The sequence below is a fragment of the Myotis yumanensis genome, unplaced genomic scaffold (assembly GCF_028538775.1).
Source record: "Myotis yumanensis isolate MYYU_CA2020_CCGP unplaced genomic scaffold, mMyoYum1.0.hap1 SCAF_1, whole genome shotgun sequence".
Lineage (NCBI taxonomy): Eukaryota > Metazoa > Chordata > Mammalia > Chiroptera > Vespertilionidae > Myotis > Myotis yumanensis.
In genome coordinates this window covers 213,811,660-213,830,393 of record NW_027223752.1, presented here as the reverse complement: position 1 = coordinate 213,830,393, position 18,734 = coordinate 213,811,660, and the positions used below count along the sequence as shown (strand labels likewise).

Below are 18,734 nucleotides of genomic sequence, written 5' to 3'. Positions count from 1 at the left end.
GAATATATAAATTTATATGTAACTGCAAGTGGAAATGTACAGTTTATGAAAAAGCTGGCATTTTTATTTGGAGCTACCTAGCTTAGAATATCAAGTATCAAATTTTCCAAAAGGATGTTCTACAAAAAGAACCTTTCAAACTAGATAAAATAACATTCTCTCTTTCCAACAGTGATAAAAGTTATGACATAACTTCTATCAAAAATAGGATATTTCAAATGACATGAGTAAACAAACAACAATCTTTAACATCACCATTCAATCTTAATAAAAATATGGTAAAGGCAAATTCCTTCTTTTATGAATAAATGAGTTATCTTAGAGAAATGTGCCCTAATTCTATATTAGTGAACAATGTTTAAAATGAATAGAATGGCCCTGGCCGGTGTTCTCAGTGGTTAGAGCATTGGTCTGAACACCAAAGGGTCTCAGGTTCAATTCCCTGATCTTACTGGTGCCCTTGGACAAGTTTCATGATATCTCTTCCTGCCTGGGTTGCAGGTTTGCTCCCTCCCCGTTGGTCTTGGTGGTAGGGGCACTTCCGGGAGGCAACAAATTCATGTGTCTCTTTCACATCGATGTCTCTCTCTCTCTCTCTCTCTCTCTCTCCCCCGTCCCTGCCTCCCTTCTCTGAAAAGCTATAGCAAAAATATCCTTGGCTGAGGATTAACAATAAAAGTAAATTAATAGAATGATTTTTAAAATTTTTATTTATTGATTTGAGAGAGAAAGGGAGGGAAGAAGAGAGAGAGAAAAGAGGAAGATCAATTTGTTGTTCTACTTATTTAGATATTTATTGGTTGCTTCTTGTATGTGCCCTGATGGGAGACTGAACCTGTAACCTTGGCATATTGGTATGATATGCCAGGGCCTAACAGAATTATTTTATGTATTTTATGTTATAGAAAAGCAACAAATAAAAAATATACTCAACATTTTAGCTATATTATCAAAATATTAAGTAAAAGGGAATATCTACACCATTAAACTTGAATTATCCACTAACAGCAAGATGCTCTGGCATATTTTTAAAAATACTAAAAATTATTCAGTTGTGTGTAGGTGTTCAAATGCATGACATTCCAAGCAATGAGCTGAAATGAGATGACTCATCAATTATCACATGAACCAAACAGCTGCCTCTGTCATTAACCCTTAGGTCTCATGAGCTTTACTGCAGATCGTGACCAAATCTCTAATGTACTGAAATAAAATCCAAGTTGAAAAATATCAAATGATGCTTTTGGACTTCCATACATATTGGAAATGTGGTTTAATCATAAGAAACATGCACAACCTGAAAATAAAAATGTAACCACTTATAAAGCCTCGATATTTTCCACAATTACCAGCATTAAAGGAACCTGTTTCTTAAAATTTCATTTGCCACCAAATCATGATGATTTATAAAAATATCAACATATCAACTTATACAACTCTAAATAAAAATATAAATTCATGAAGGAGGGATTTTATTTTATTTTTAATTTTACTATTGTTTTTGGAGGAGGGATTTTTAAAGTAAAAAAAAAAAACAAAACCCACCCAAAATATTGAAATTAAACCTGTAAAATGCCATCTTTAATAATTGTAAAATTAATTACATCCCATTTAACTGTAATCCTTGGTAGCATAGTCTTTCATCATTTATTCCAGACATCTGATTTTTAAAAAGTCCATTTTCTAGTCCCCAAACAGATTTAATAAAGGAATGAAAAGAAATGTAAAAGAAACTTCGCTGGTTGGGTATGTTTCAGTAACATCTTTCTGTAGCTCAGCAGAGTCTGTGCATAGTGGCAGAAGGTGGCAATGCTGAGCTAAAAAACAAAGTTTTTGGAGCTGTAACTGAAATCTTAGGAAGTTCTGGGTTATTACAGACTTTATTGCCGATACACAATGTAAAACTTCGACGAACCTAAGCTTTAAACAAAATGCCTATAAAGTGACTAAAGGTTATTCAGTAGGAAATCAAGGATATTTCATGAATTTCAACAACTACCTACTTTACAGCATGTCACCATACCTGATCAGGAATGCTTTTTTTTTTTTTTCAAAAGTAGTGAAACGTGTCTAACAAAACAACAAAATGCAAGCCTTTTAAAGGAATCAGTGAGACAGAAAGGTCCACGTAGCTTACCATTCATCAGGAGAGCTGCCATAATCCTCAGGCTCAGGGACATGGCTTCAGAAAGCAAGAAGAGGGACAGAAAGAGATGAGGAATAGTCACAGAAAGGCTGGCGGATCTTCAGAAAGTTAAGAAAATGAATTTTTAGCTGATTCTGAAAGAATGGCAGTTAGTATAGTCAGTAGAATGATCATTTATGGTAAAGAAGCAGGTTTACAAAGTTATTCTACAACTGGATAGCTACCTTGCCTCTTCAACATGAGCTTTACTGATTTTATGCCCAGAATCCAGGATTCAGTAGGAGATATTTAAACTTAGCGGTTTAACTACAAAGCCAATGGAAATCAATCACATACTGTATAATTGGAATCAAGTGTTTTAATGAAACAGACATGCTAATACCTAGGAACAGACAATCACACTGGTAAAATTTACCACATATATTTTAGAAGTAAATCTGACTTTCGGGAGGTGATGGTTCTTTAAGCAGGTAAAATAAAATTAATTACATTTATGTAAATTAAATGGAACCACATTTTAAGATTAACTGATTTTTCAAAAATTCCACTTATATCATAATTCAGTTATTAAACCATTTATGCTCTCAAACAGGAAGCACATTCATCAATACTTAATTTCATCCATTAGCTCAGGTGAGCACTAGGAACATGTGATGGATGAATAGCTTTTAATTTAACCAGCCAGTCATACATTCTGTCAAAGGTGGCCCATAACATCACAGAGCAGATTTTCTCTTATGAATGCATGTATTTATAAAATTTCTTTTCTATTGTTCATTTCCCCCCAGTTTTACTGAGATATAACTGACATATAACTGTGTAAGGTTAAGATGTACAATGCGTTTATTTGATACATTTATATACTGCAAAAACGATTACCACCATAGCCTTAGCTAACACCCCCATCATATGATTATCATCTCCTTTTTGTGGCAAAAACATTTAAGATTTACTCTCTTAGCGACTAGAGCAGATTTTATCTCCCATTTCTTTTGTTATCTATGTTCATTCAATATTTTTCCTTTAAGTCAAATGTATTAGGTATAGGTAGACTTTTTAAAAATGCAGAGTTCAGTACCAATGTAAACCCATTGTTACTTTTGACAAATGTACAATTTACTTCACTGGGATCCTCTCACTCCCTAAGTGACCGCCGCCTCACTCTCTTACCCTTCACCAAACGGGCCATGACATGGGCCTGTCATTCCAGGGCACCTCTTCCACCTCCACAGGGCTGAGCTGCCTCCGTGCAGTACCCACTGCAACCACACGGAGGCAGTCCCTCCTACTCACTCGTCAATCCAGTCTGGGTGGGCAGGACTCCCAGAAAAGGCACTGGCCTACTGAAGAGCTTAAGGCAATCACTTCTGACCAACTTCAACGCTTGGACTCCAGACTGTATGAGGCAGGGGCAGGGGGTGTGCTACCCAAGCAACAACGCTGTGCCAAGGTTCTGTCAAGTTGCACCAGTGTGGCACAGCAGCCCCTGATCTCACACACCTGTCTTGCTTCTCAAGTTAGGCAGCTTAAACACCACAGCACTCAAGGCTCAGGGTTCCCCTGCTCCCCCTACCCACTGCCCTGCCCTGGCAGATGCTGAGCACTATGCAGTGTGATGAGCAGCAGGCCACCCACTCACTGCTACTGATCCTGTCTGCACGAGTCTCCTGTGATCACTGCTCCGGCAGTGCTGTTGTGTCTGTGCAGCCTGATTACTTCTTTGCCTTTGTTTGCACGTCTGGTCAGTGCTGTTACATCTGCCTGGTAAGTTCTTCACTTTAATCAGACTCAGTCTTAGATCTCAAATCAAGTATCACTTTCTCAGGGAGCAGTCCCTGACCTCCCTGATTAGATCAATCCCCAATCGCAGACTTCCATAGACCTTTGTACTGTGTTCTGTTGGTCTGTATGATTACTTAAACAACAGCCATTAACCCCAATTAGACTATCAACTCTAGGGGGCTGATCCGTATAATCTCATTCTCTAACAGTGCCTCATCCCTAGAAGGAGATTAGCATTCACTGAAGAAGGCAAATAAAGAAATTCATGGTGTTTACCCAGCTTTCACCTATAGTCACGTGAATGGGAAGACAAATTTGTTGGTTTTAATCCAGATGGGGGCAAAATTTTTATTTTTCATTGTACAAATATTTTTAATTCATTGACCATCATGAATCCAATTTGGGGCAAAGTTCACGTGAAATGAGAAAAAATCAAGAGTAAATTTTGAAGCATTGTTTGAAGTGTTAAATATTATCTTCTAACAAACCAATGGACTATGCAAAACTAGGTAAAGATTATATTATCAAGAGATTATATAAAGATTATATTATCTTGCCCTTGAGCCAGATAAAAGCAAGAGAACTGACCTTTGACTCTACCTGGGGTAAGCTGAGGCTTGACCTCACTGCTTAAAAATGCTGAAAAGGCACCAGCTCTGAAACTGTAGCCCCAAAGCATTTGTTAGTATGTGCAAGTATGTTATCTTCCTTTATTCTGCCACGTCCTGGAGGGATAAACACCATGCTTCCTTCTGTGGGAGCTGGAAGTGCACCCAGCTAACAGTTCCCCATGTTAAATAAGTGTTACACATGCTGCGGGGCAAGTAGGGTCGTGGAAGCATGTTATTTCCCTGTCTGGACTCCCGTAACCCAAGGCATTCCCACAGAGAGGTGGCTGGCAGTAATTACTTTTTCCTGTGGCATTTGGTGGACTTAAGTAACGGTTTCTCCAAAGCCTTCAGGTATTAACAACTCTCTACAATGCTGACGTTCCTACTGTCTGTCCATCAGGCTGTTTGGAGGAGAGGATGTTAATAAAAACTCAGTCAGGGTTAAGGATCCTAAAAGCACATACACAACCAATACATGATTATTGGAAGCAGTTTAACAACTGGCCTCACTCAACAAGGCTTTAGGTGTTCTTCAAAGCATGATACAACACCGGAAAAAGAAACATATTTCTGTTTATATAGCTAAAATTTGCAAGCAAAGAAACACCTTCTATAAAAATTTCTAAATATGTTAGAATTTTATATTTGGGCAAAAAAACCTTAAAGATCGCCTGCTTTCTAATAACTCCAGAACCGAACTCAGATCTGTGGGGGAACAAAAGGGTTTAGAGCAGTGGTTCTTAACCTGTGGGTCTCGACCCCTTTGGGGGCCGAATGACCCTTTCACAGGGGTCGCCTAAGACCATCGGAAAACACACATATAATTACATATTGTTTTTGTGATTAATCACTATGCTTTAATTATGTTCAATTTGTAACAATGAAATTGGGGGTCACCACAACATGAGGAACTGTATTAAAGGGTCGCGGCATTAGGAAGGTTGAGAACCACTGGTTTAGAGATATTGTGCTTTTCCTGGGACGCCTTTGCTGTCTACAGTCCCCACCCACCTCTTCAGCTCACCCATTCTCCCCTCCCTTCATATCTAAAGCTCCTGCATTTTGAGCTCTTTCAGGATGTATTTGAGAATTACAATCTTCTCAAGCCAGGCCTTAAACCTTAAGCAATAAACCTTTCCTTGCTCCAAACTCTGAAAGAAAATCACCTGACCTGCTCTCACCATCTTCATTTTAAAGGGTTTGGAATATTTGAAAGGAACTGTCCAGGGTCACAGTGAATTAGTAACAAAGGTACAACTAGAACTCATGTCTTGTGAGTTATTTTGATATTGAGAGGTTATTTTCCCGAGAGGAAATTTGTTCCACTGAAAACTTAATCTAAATGAGGACAATTCTGAACTCTAAGACTACTTTAATATTTACCAGTCTCAACCCCACTCTGCCATTATACAGTTAATGACAACATCACCAGCAGACACAGGAAGAACACTGCTCTTTAGAACTACTGCCTGCAAGTGCTGAAGGACTTGTTCCAAGAATTAAAAAACAAAAAACCAACCTAAAAAAATGCAGAAGAAAAGAGTACCTAGAGACCATTCTAGCTTTCTACTCTGGGAAATTCACCATCAATAATTACTAATTTGAGAAACTTGCTTCTTCAATTGGAAACTGGACAAAGTAAAAAGGGATGATAATTCTAATAATCACATTTATGGATAAATGCAGAATTTGTGTGAAAACAGACACCACCATAAATCTATCAGTAAGTATCATACAACAAACTCTAGAATGTCAATAGGTCTTTCCTTCTCTCGCCAGGATTACTGTGGGTCTCACATACACAATATCAAAAAGGGTGGCTGCACCTCTCCTGCTTCCACGGCTGACCAAACAGTGAGGTCAGTAGTAAATTCGGGGTTAGGGTGAAGAGAGGCTTTTTGGTCTAAGAGAATTAGCAGCTCTTCAGATAAAGAGGAAAGATGCACAATGGTGTCTAAGCCCAGAAACATAAACATGCTTCTCAAATTAACAGCCTGTCTTTATGATGTGAAAAAACCATTCAATCAAATGTCTTTTTAGCTGAACAGTTGGAAGCCTTTTCCAGTCACATTTCCTGCTGACCCAAAGAACGAAGACATCTGCTTCCATCTACTTCTCTTTTTGGACCCTGTGTATGTATGGGAGTAATGATACGCGCTTAGAATTTTTTTTACCCAATGGTTATCTATATAATAAAAGCCTAAGCGACCATTATGGTTGAAGGACCAGAACGTCCAGTCGCTATTATGCGCACTGATTATCAGGGGGAAGACACTTAACACAGGAGCTGCTCCCTGGTGGTCAGTGTGCTCTCACAGGGGGACTGCCACTCAGCCAGAAGCTGGGCTCAGAGCTGGTGAGCGCAGTGGTGGTGGCGGGAGCCTCTCCCGCCTCCACAGCAATGCTAAGGAGCAGCAAGCCAAGCGGTAAGGAGCAGCAAGCAGGTGGGCGGTAAGGAGCGAGAAGTCCCAGACTGCGAGAGGGCTCAGGCCAGGGTGAGGGACACCCCCCTCCAGTGCACAAATTTCATGCACCTGGCCTCTAGTTTACTTATAATTTTAACTAAGGCATTTTCAAAATTCAATACACTATTTTTATACTTGCTTAGTGTCTGGAGACAGAGTGTGAGTGGGGAAGAGTGGGGCGCATGCCAGACAACCCAAAAGCAAGCACCTTGCTTGTATGGTTAAGGGATTGAGATTACCAGTGGATAAAGGTTGGAAAATTTGGTAATAGACCAATACTATCAACCAGGAGGGTGTTTTACTTTTTGATCATGTCTTTTTAGGGAATGTAAAATTAATTTCTCACTTTACCCTATAAAGTATTGAAAAGAGAAGGTTTTTTGCCATGGCTGGCGTGGCTCAGTTGGTTGGGTGTCGTTCCATGCACCCGAAAGGTTGCTGACTTGATTCCTGGCCAGAGCACATGCCCAGGTTGTGGGCTTGATCCCTAGAAGGGGCATGCAGGCGGCAGACATTAATGTTTTTTTCTCTCTTCCCCTCTCTCTAAAATTCAACTTTAAAAAGCCATATTAAAAAAAAAAAGAAGGCTTTTGAACAGTTCAGGTAGGCATACCTGGATATGAGAATAAATGAGTGTTCAACAACACATGATAAGAGACATTAATAGCCTGATAAAAGTTTTTGACGATCCTCATTAATTCTTCCCTGGATTTAAGAGGTTCATGTCCCTACTTCCTTCCCATCACCAGAAATGTCAATTGTTCTGTGACTGCAAAGAGGAGAGATGATAGAAGAAAAAAGCAAATCAAAAGGATAAGTTATCAGAGAAACAAGATAATGTTTTAACTTGAAAAGTGCCCAAGGCCAGACTGCATGCTCCTACCACATGCCAGCTGTACTCTAACTTAATGACAACGCAGAGGGAGGGGTGTCTGTACCAGGTAGAAACCTTGAGCAGCTCTAAACACTGAAATGTCACTGGGCAGCCCCACCTCAGAGGTGTCTCCAAATGAAAGACAACACCTAAATATAAAACACAACACGTACATATATGTGAAAAGTAAAACAGCTGCTTTCCAGATTAAAAAAAAAATCTCCACTAAAAGAACTCTCAAAATGTACCAAATTGCTAGCACTACTTAAATTGTATTTCATATTCTATTTAAAGAGAAAAAACTTACCCATAAGCAACTCCAGCTATGGTGCACTTCTTAAACTGCATTACATTGCACGTCAGAGTTCCAGTTTTGTCAGAAAAGATGTATTTTACCTAAAAAAAAAAGTTTAAAATGTCTCACTAAAATTTCAGAAGTCTTTTTATGCCAGTCTCCTACAGAGGGGGGGAAAAATCTTAAATTATTCTTTTAATCAATTTTGTTATATTGTAGGGGCACAATGGAATGCTAGTAATTGACTTCTTTCAGCATATAAAGGGATATGTTCAACTATATTTGTTTAGTATTTGAACAGTGAACCATTTCCTGTTTGACTATCAAGGTATTAGAGAAACTACGGTCATACAGAAATCTGCCTCAATATGGTATGAATTTCCACCAGAAAGTGCATTTACTGTTACTTAACATTTATGGGGCACTAAAACATCTACCAGCATTTCTCTACATAATGGCAGAACAGGCAATAGCTTCTGCAATGAACTTTATACAACAGCTGAACTGGCAAGGAAAAGGCTAATTCTGGTCTAAATGCTGTTTGAAAAATAAGAGTTAGCAACTGACAAGGGCACAAAAAATGAAGCCAGTACAGGGTGGGGCAAAAGTGGGTTTATATGGAAAACAATATAATAATGAATAAGTAATTATGTAAGAATAAACTCTGTATTTCGTGTACTCACAACTATAAACTTACTTTTGCCCCACCTTGTTTGAATAAATGGATTACAAATATACACATGTGTGAATACTGTATGAATTGTAAATCTAAAATTCCTATTAGACTACTATTCCTGTTGCTCAACTTACATAACTTCATTGATGAATTTAAGTTTTTCTTTCCTTCTGGTTAAAAGCTATGAACAATTTTTAAACTGAGAGTTTATAACTCAAAAATTGCTAATATTTTGCTACTAGTCAGAGTATATACTGAAGAACATCTCTCAGCACAATACCTCATTTGAGAGCAAAATATGCTTTAAATGTTTTTACAACTTCATTTATTAAAAATGAAAATTAATGGTTATGTACTAACATGTATTTATGCTAATTATTCAACTAATAGAACATTAGGAGCTGTCAATTCATACGAAGTTGCCACATACGGCAGAAATTACAGCGAATCTGACTTCCATGTCAACACATAAACGAGAAATTCCATTTACCTGGCCGAGTTCCTCATTCAGGTTAGATGTCCGAGCCATAGCAGCAGTGTCTGTGGGCTCATAGTGCATGTCGAGGTCCTTTTTAAAAATAAAATAAATCCGTGAATACAATTAGTCATAAGACACTGAGTGAAATTTTATTTTAATTGGTAAGCTATGTACACAATCACTTGCAGCTGTTGCCATCCCTATACCATTTCAGTTGACTTCCCTGAACAGTACTCAATCTAGAATATTATATTCCACAGTAAAGGCAGAGAAATGTGATGGGTAGAGCCTGTCTCTGGATATCAGACTGACTGTAAAGATTAAACAAGATAATGTACGTAAAGTGCTTCCTATGGTGTCTGACACAATGTAAGTGCTAAATGTGAGCTAAAATCACAGCAACTAAATATTGATAAAATAAGTACAACTTCACAACCCTGGGAAAATGACCTCATGGATGCTATCGGTTGTACCTTCTTGGCTAAGTTTCTTACACTGTATGTACTTGAAAGCAAAATGAGTCCATTCTCAAAACCCAAAGAGAAATGTATAGTTTTCATACCAATCTATTCTTGCTTTGCGCCCAGAATTATGAGGTTTGACTCCTAATCCCATAAAAATTAATATTTCCTAGAGCAGAATGTTTTAATGATCAGAGTTGACTGATTTTCACATGTCAAATGAAAAGGCTAAATCTGACTTCTTCCATATCTGATTTCAGACTGCTCAATGTCATTTCTGGGATAGGTTGTTGAGTTGTAGGTGCCACGCTTGAAGAGGGAAATGAAACAATGGGGCAATGTTTGGAGAGGAGTGACTGGAATGGGGATGAAGTTGGAAATCAAGTGAAATGAAGCACCGAAGGAGATGGAGAACATTTAATGGGGAGAGGGGATCTGATAACAGAATTGGCATGATAGTCAATTTCAAATGTTTTACAAGGAAACAAGATGAAACAATTTTCATGAAAGATCTACTGGGCAGAACCAGGATCAAAAGGAGGCAGTTACTAATCTTATTTCCACACAAAGAATAAGCTGCCTGGAAAGAGATGAGATCTCTCCGGTCAGGAAAGTTAAAAAGTCTCTGTGTATCAGAAAGGTGGTTGAAAGGGCTGCTGGGGTCACCCACCACTAAAATTATGTAATTATTTCAAGCAAATGTTATTTTTTAAAATCCAAATAAAATAGCAAAGGAATTGACTAGTTATTTGATGTTCACAACTAGTCACTTTATTACTTCTGATTATAAGTGGAAAACCTTCAATAAGTTTTAAATGTATTTATACAAATTTTATTACAGAATTTTTCAATTATGTATCTCCTGCGTGAAATGAGCTATACGTGCAGCTCATCTTAGATTTCTAAATTATATGAATCTTTTACCAATGAATTAAGAGACTGACAGCTGAGGTGGATCATTTACCATGGGAAGATAATGAGCAGTTACAAAAGCAGCATCAGTTATATTTTTAAAAATCCTAATACTGTTCAGGTGGAAAGACTTTAAAGTGATTTAAAAGGAAACAAAAGATAACACCACAATTTCTCAAAATAAGAGAAAAATTAAACTTTCAGGCAGGCCAGGCCCGGATATTAATTTAATTTACATAAATTCATTAATTTTAACTTTGGTAAAAATAAAACAGAGGAAGAGCAACATATTTTATAAACAAAATATTTAGGAAACAGATGTCCAGCACATTTTCCCAAGACTTAAAACAATACTTAAGAAAAAAAAAAGAGGAAGAATTCAAGTGCAGCTGAAATTGTTTACAGTGTGGTAACATAAACTCTATACATGTGTAAAACATGGCAGGAACCCTGGTTGCTACAAGAAGTGCACACAGTATTATTTTTATGGTGCTCCATTGTTTACGAAGCTGTCTGCTACGTTGTGAAATTTCTTTGATTTACAGAACCACTGGGAGATGCAGGTAAGCTCCATTTATCATTCCTGTGTGAGTGTCCAAGGAAATATGACTCAAAGAAGTCGAGTGGCTTGCCAAAGCTCACACAGCTAGTAAATTGTAGAACTAGAATATTTTAACTCCAACCCCCCCCCACCCCCAACCCCATTCTCCTTTTCTCCAAGACCACTATCTAATGCAAAATAGGTTTCTTGAACTAGAGACCTGCTTTCTCCAGATGTCTGGTCCATAAACTTGGGTGATATTGTGATGAGAGATTTTGTTACTGATTTTCACACGTCAAATGAATTTATTATAATTGTATTAGGCTTAAAAATATTTTGAAATATTATCTTGTAGTCAACAAAAGGTAAGGTCTAATTAAGATTTTTTTTTCCCCTCCAAAGAAATCAAAAGATCCTATCAGGAAAAAAATATGTTTTGAGTGATAAGAAACCATAATAACTCATATTTACCCAATTGATGAAGTATGCCTGGGTAAATTTCACCACTTCTAATGTAACCAATAAGCTGATGGGAATGAGATTGTTGAAAAGGATGATGAAGGTCAGGAAATTCAGCCCAAAATTATTAGCGCCACCATCTGTTGGGGAAGGTGGGAAGAAAAACATTTATAGTTTTATATGTGTTATTTTGACCAGAATTTTAAGCATAACAAAAGTTTCTCATAAAGTATAGCATATCTCGATAGTTTGGGAGGAATTCTGAGTTGATAACATATCCTTATTCTCAAAAACATTCTTCAAGATGAATATGCTAATTAATCCCATTAAGGCCTGCATAATGACACTAAAAAGTGAAAGTACTGTCCAGCATTTCAAATTCTGTTCCAAACACAAAGTTTAGAGATCTCAGGGACAGGACTGAGGGCTTATAAATGAAAAATCTTAACTGGGCAGAACCACTTTTATATAAATTTTTGAAAAGCGTTTCCCATTTAAAGCATGCCTTAAAAGCAAACAAACAAAACAGCACCAGCAAAACTAACCCAGATAGCAAAAACAATGGTAGGGCAGGATCCTAGATAAATTCAGCTCTAGGTAAATTAAAGTCTCCATCTTCAATGATGAAAATAAAACAGTAATCCCAGATACACTGTAATGTACACAAAGAAACAAATTGATGGTAGTTGTAATGGTTTTAAAGTTGAAATAGTAAATCAATGACTCTAAAAAAAAAAACCCACTTGGAATAGCTGCAAAGCTAAATCAATATAATAAAAATATAATTGAAAAAAATAAATTTTGCTGTAAGATTTTCCTACAATGTCTTCACACTTTTGAAAATTAAGTATTTGTTGGTGAAGGACTCATCACAAGGCCCTGCTAACTTACTTTCCAGAAATACTTAGGGGAGGTGCATTAATCCCATAATAGAGGGATAAAGGAAACTAACAGCACTTGCCCTAAGACAAGGTGACCAATTACACAGAACTCACTGCCTCAGGAGCTCAAGCAAAAGTACATTCAATTTAAACAGATTAGAAACATTTAAACTACGTTTGGTGCTTTAAACATACTCCGTCTGCTTTCTTTACCAGACAGCCATCTAACTACCTGTATTAAAATATTTTAAAACAAACCAATAACATTAATGAAAATAACATGAATAAAATCACATTTTATATTACTGTGAAGTGCTCGTTTTATTTTTAAGGATTCTGGAATTTTAGAGACGCTAACATTTTACTTTTACCGAAAATTGCATTGAAAAGTAAAGACTAAATGCCCAGTTACCGTGGCCACAATGTTCTCCTTTCAGAAACAATAGGAAATCCCAAGAACAGCTGTGAAACAAATACCTGCACAGGTTTTAATGAAAGAGAACGTGTCCAGCACTTTAATGCTTACAGTTGAGGTTGAGATACCAGTCCTTTCCAGAATGCCGTCGATTCCAAATGGCGGAGCCCACAGAACAGATAAGGGACATGGCAATTAGGATACAAAACAAAATCAAAATTTGCACATTTGTAATTCGTTCCACATTTGAGAGTTTAAGTGGTGGACTTGTTGAATTCTGTAAAAAGACACAAGGTGAGTAATAAGAAAAGTGTACAACGATTTAGTGATACATATCTAGTATTTTGATGAGGATGACTAAGTCCTCATTAAACTCAAAATCCAGACATGGGCAGGTGCCTGAACATTATTCAGATAATAATCACCGATGTAATAAGCTGTCAAAAGTTAACTGCCTCTTTTTCTAAGGGCTGCTATGTCACCTAAGCCTTTTTCTATGATATCCTATGTAATAAAAGCCCAGCGACAGAACAGCGGAACAACCAGAACAACCGCTTGACCAGTCGCTATGATGTGCACTGACCACCAGGGGGCAGACGCTCAATGCAGGAGCTGCCCCCTGGTGGTCAGTGAGCTCTCACAGTGGGAGCGCTGCTTGGCTGACAGGGATGAGCGGCACTCCCACAACGGGCTGATCCCCGCAGGCCCCCCCCCCCCCCCCCCAGCCCAGTGCACAAATCCCATGCACTGGGCCTCTAGTAAGAACAATAATAGGAGAAAGAAGTAACATTCCTTTTGTAAACACAGTGTTTGTACTGTGGCAGACAAGATGAACAATGGTTTACCTGGCTACTTAAGCAAACAGGGTAGACTAGAAGCATCTAGCTTAGCATCTCTGCTTAGGAAGAGAGGCAGAGAAGTTGACCTATGAACCCACAGCCAGAGACTTGGAAATTCCAAAGTCTGAAAGCAATAATTAAAGGATCACTGGTTTCCAGATTTTGGTGGCACTGAGAAACTGTTTTTACAGGACACAGCAACTATCTAAGCAGTCCTGGGTGTAGAGAATAATAGACAGGTTTCCTCAGATGTATTTAATGATAAAAAATGATTATGCTAGATTTGTGCTAACAAAGAAGGCATTCACAGGACAGAAAATTAAATGTCATAACCAATATGAAATGACTTACAGAATCTATAGAATAATTAGGGATGAAATCCTTAATAGCAGTTCTACTTGCCTGGTGATTCTAGTTTCATGCCTTTACAATGTACCAAGTTATCAATCAGCCCTCAGAGCAGACTTTCATGTAGTATCTTAAAACTGATCTTCGCACACCCATCTGCATAAACACTGGACACTGATGATATTAAATGTATAGAAGGAGCATCCACAGGCATGTGTACTAGTAAACATTACAAACTAGAGGCCTGATGCACGAAGATTCGTGCAAGAATAGGCCTCCCTTCCCCTGGCTGCCAGCAACGGCTTCCCTTCGGCACCCAGGACCCAGGCTGCTTCGCTCAGGCTGCTGCCAGGCACCCGGGACCCGGGCTGCTTTGCTCCAGCCACTGCCAGGCATCTGGGACCGGGGCTGCTTCGCTCTAGCCGCTGTAGTCACCCACTGGGGGTGGGGGGTGCTCCGAGCCATGCCGTGGCCGCTCAGAGCATGCCACACCCCTGGTGTGTGTCTGCTAGGGCTGGGGGCGGCACACAGTCCCCTCCCGCCCATCTGCGCACACAATTCCTCCTGAGTGGTCGTGATGCAGCCTCCTCCTGAGCCGGTCATGATGCCTGGCTAATTTGCATATTACTGCTTTATATATATAGATGGCTAGGATGAAGGCTGATAAAAAATGGCCTAACATAAAAATGCTACGAAACAACGGTCAACATTTGTTTCACATGTTTTTCTTCTAATTTTACGAAAATAAGTCCTAAAATTTGATCACTGTATTCAAATAGAATTATAAGGCAAATACTTCAATGCCGAGCACTCATCATTACGCAGACAACTTGCACGTAGCACTTCAACAGTTAGTAAATGCTCCCGATGGAACCAATACGTAAGATCGCTCAGAGTTCACGCGGTGGGTGGTCTCTGGGGAAACTCTGGCGTGGTGTGTGCAGTGAACCACAGCACTGCCAACTTACCCAAGCACGAGATTCTGGATGTGGAAAGTGGGGCTCAGGGACCTGTGACAGATGGTCTACTATGTGTGGGACTCCCGCGCCACAGGCTACAAACAGCACATTTCCCAAAGATTTAGGTCCAGGAGGTCTGCACAGATAAAAATCCCACCTGCATCAGCTTGGTGTCATGTCCAGTGTAGACGACTATGCCGTGAACCCACTGCGTGTTTCTTAACTGGGCGCCTCGAAGAAGAATCTGATCTGCTCCCAGGGGCACAGTGCTGTGACAGAGGAAGATGGCATTAGAAATGGCATTTTCTAAAAAAGCTTAAGGAGTCCTACAGCCACTATAGAGTTAAAAAAAAAAAGGCTCTGTTATTTAAATAACCCTTCTCGTATTTACTGTATTTTTAGAAAAGAAGTCATTTTTCTGCCCATAAGAATTTTCTTACATGAGAACAGCTGCAGGGGAGCAATTCCATGGCTTCTCCTTAAACATCGATCCCACCATTTCCTACAATTTCACAATCTAAAATAGGAGGCAATGTTGTGGAATGCAGAGACTCATTTTCAAACCTATTTAAGACTTTTCCTGATTTAGTTAAGTCCATTTAGGGTTCTGAGTTGTTTGGAAGTGTTTAAGTAAGGAGCTCTGTTCCCCCTCCCTCACCTTCCTTTAAATTAAAAATAGCTTTGTGCCAGGCAGAGGTGGCTCAGTGGTTGAGCGTCATCGACCTATGAACTGGGAGGTCACTGGACAGTTCCATTCCCAGTCAAGCACATGCCTGGGTTGCAGGCTCAATCCCCCGTGTGGGGTGTGCACGAGGCAGACTATCAATAATTCTCTCTCATCATTGATGTTTCTACCTCTCTCTGCCTCTCCCTTCCTCTCTGAAATACAAAAAATATATATTTAAAAAATTAAAATAAATAAAAAATACACAAGGTAAGATAAATACACAGATCTCATCATTTTCACAAAAGGATTCCGGGTTCAAGTAATGTAGAAGTGCTCGTTAATATAGAAGGAAAAGGTTTCAAGTGCTCAGACTGAGAGCACAAGAAAGTATGTACCCAGGTTAGCAACACACTGTGACACAGTGAATTCTGTGTTGTTATGAAGACCGACTTTACATACCCATGTCCATCAAGCCTTATGTTTCCAACAAAATCGTAGAGATGTCTGTTTGGACTTTCACACTCAACTCTGCCAGAAATTCTCATCAAACTGTCAATGTCTCTTATATCTGCTGTTACTGGTAAGCCCTGTTTAGAAATGTTTCAATAAGTAAAGAGTATATCAAATACATTGCATGTGGGAGGGAAGGGGGAATTCTGAATCCGTCGAGGCCTATGACCTAAGAGATACCACTATTTTATAAGCAATTCTGCCCCTCAGACAACAAATACCCTTTGTGGATTCATAATTAAGGGATACCTTCCTCTCCACTTGAACACAGGTTTCTAGCACAAGAATAGGGCATCTATTGGAAAGTTCTAAAATATATTCAAGAGACTATAAACTAGCCTGAAAAGATATTTTAAAATAAGTTTTTAAGACACTGCTTCCAAAAATAAATACAGTATGAATATCTCTGCTGAATCTCAGAAATTGGCTGAAAAAAATGAATAAAATCTATGTCCAAAGAGAATAGTTTGTTCTTTTTGTTCATTGAGAAGGAAAACTCCAAAACAGGTCTTCCATCCGGCCCAGGAGAACTGTCTAGAACCGAACAGGCCTGCTTCCTGTGACCCTCTGAACTCAGGTGCTCTGTGATGACAGATTTCCCCTCCCCCCACCCCAATCTCTCATGTGTCTTTCTCCCCATTCACCGAGAACCCGAGGGAACACAGTCATGAGCAGCTTAACAATGTTTTGATCAACGAGCGACGGCATATATGACTGTTTCTGGAAGATTATCATGGAGCTGAAAAATCCTACCGCCTACTAACATCATAGCTGCTGTAATGTCACAGAGCAACACATTGCTCACATACAATTATGTATAGTACATAAGACTTGGTAATGATGATGTTGCTGGCTTATGTACTTACTATACTGTCTTTTTTTTATCACGATTTAGAGTCTACTCTTTCTACTTACAAAAAAAGCATGCTATAAAACTGGATGTGTGTTAAGCTGGCAGCAGCCTCAGACACTCAGTGTGCTTGATATAATCTCGTATTGTTTTGTGCAGTACCATGCTGTACAGGTTTGTAGTGTACGAGAAATCGCCTACACCACACAGCCTAGGTGTGTAGTAGGCTAAACCATCTAGGTCTGCGTAAGTGCACTCTATGAATGTCGCACAATGATGAAATCGCCGTAGGATGCATTTCTCAAAACCATCCCCGTCTTTCAAATGGTGTATAACTGCACATTTTTTAAGACCCTTTTACAACTTTAAAGGTAAAAACCCTACAGTTGCTTTCTATTAGAGATGGTGGAGAAGTAAACAAATCTAAACTATTCCCTGAGATGAGTGAGACAATTAGAACAGCAATGAAAATGGTCTTTTCAATATAGTAAAGCTACATAATTTGGGTCAGGTGAATAAGCAAAAGGAATAAGCTAACACACATCCAAGCAATTAGAATTACTACTATTTTTATTATCATTAGAGTGTTGGCTATTACATAAAATATTAAAAATAGTATCTATACAAACAGGACCATATGTAATCAGGCAAGCAAACCTGAGTGTTCCATAATATATAACGATACCGATTTCTAAATCCTCTTCATAGGGGCTCAATGAGAAAACATACACAATTGGGCAGAATTGCTTCAACTCGGGACAGTAAGAAGTAAAGCTACCAATTCCATGTAATAAAACAGCAACCATGATACAAACCTGTATTAGATCTTACCTGTCTAATTTTCAGGTTTGTTTCCCCATCTAAGTTGGATGTTTCAATGTAGCACATGGCCTGGGGCTCACTGTTGTTTAGAATTGACAAGGAAAAAGATTCAGTGGGGGAAGAAAAGCATAACACTAACTTATTGACTGCTCAGACTCACTGCTGAAGCCTTTCGTTCTAAGCAAAGCTTTAGCTGCCTAGTTTCTTGCCGGTTCCCACTCTTAGTGCAAAATGCTGCGAGGCAGAACCCATGCATGACAACTCATGGATCAGCTTTTCAGCCAGAAGGATCCCAAAGCAATTTCCTGGCAATGATCAGTACAGTTCTTCAAGATAAAGTGAATGCTTAAATCTGTCACATTATACTTAGAGTGTTCATCCATACAGATACAACACAGACTGTATCTGAAATGTAAAGCCCTTTTGTGTCCAGATTTAACTTTAGCTCAAAAAATATCAAGTGAGATGCATGCTCACAGCCACATGTAAACTGGTTCGGGAAAGTGGTTGATTAGAAAATTCCAGATTGCTGCTTCTACAGACTAGCATTTACTGCCCTTGTAGGAAAGATGAATAGAGTCACAGAAACTGTAATACTTAAAATTTAAAACTACTTTTAAAATCCGTATGAACAGATTTTGCAGTGAAAGTAGCTTTCTGCTCCTATTCTATTTCTTAAAGTTGTTTTAGAGACTTTTGTGACAGTAAAAAAAAAAAAAAAAAAACCCTAAATAAAACTAAAA

General features: G+C 38.7%; 1 protein-coding gene across 7 annotated transcripts in view; it reads right to left on the bottom strand.

The window, feature by feature from the left end:
- Window positions 1-18,734, bottom strand: part of ATP8A1 (ATPase phospholipid transporting 8A1) — a 205,900-nt gene that overhangs the window by 125,154 nt on the left and 62,012 nt on the right. For 5 of the 7 annotated variants that reach the window (XM_070397382.1, XM_070397375.1, XM_070397348.1 and 2 more), the window contains 8 exons: window positions 18,001-18,070; window positions 16,269-16,396; window positions 15,300-15,411; window positions 13,108-13,273; window positions 11,713-11,840; window positions 9,340-9,417; window positions 8,186-8,274; window positions 2,138-2,182 (listed from right to left, as the gene is read on the bottom strand). In XM_070397382.1, the coding sequence (XP_070253483.1) occupies window positions 2,138-2,182; window positions 8,186-8,274; window positions 9,340-9,417; window positions 11,713-11,840; window positions 13,108-13,273; window positions 15,300-15,411; window positions 16,269-16,396; window positions 18,001-18,070 (816 nt within the window). The remainder of the gene's footprint in view (window positions 1-2,137; window positions 2,183-8,185; window positions 8,275-9,339; window positions 9,418-11,712; window positions 11,841-13,107; window positions 13,274-15,299; window positions 15,412-16,268; window positions 16,397-18,000; window positions 18,071-18,734) is intronic. The other 2 variants (XM_070397357.1, XM_070397366.1) reach the window with 1 other exon arrangement.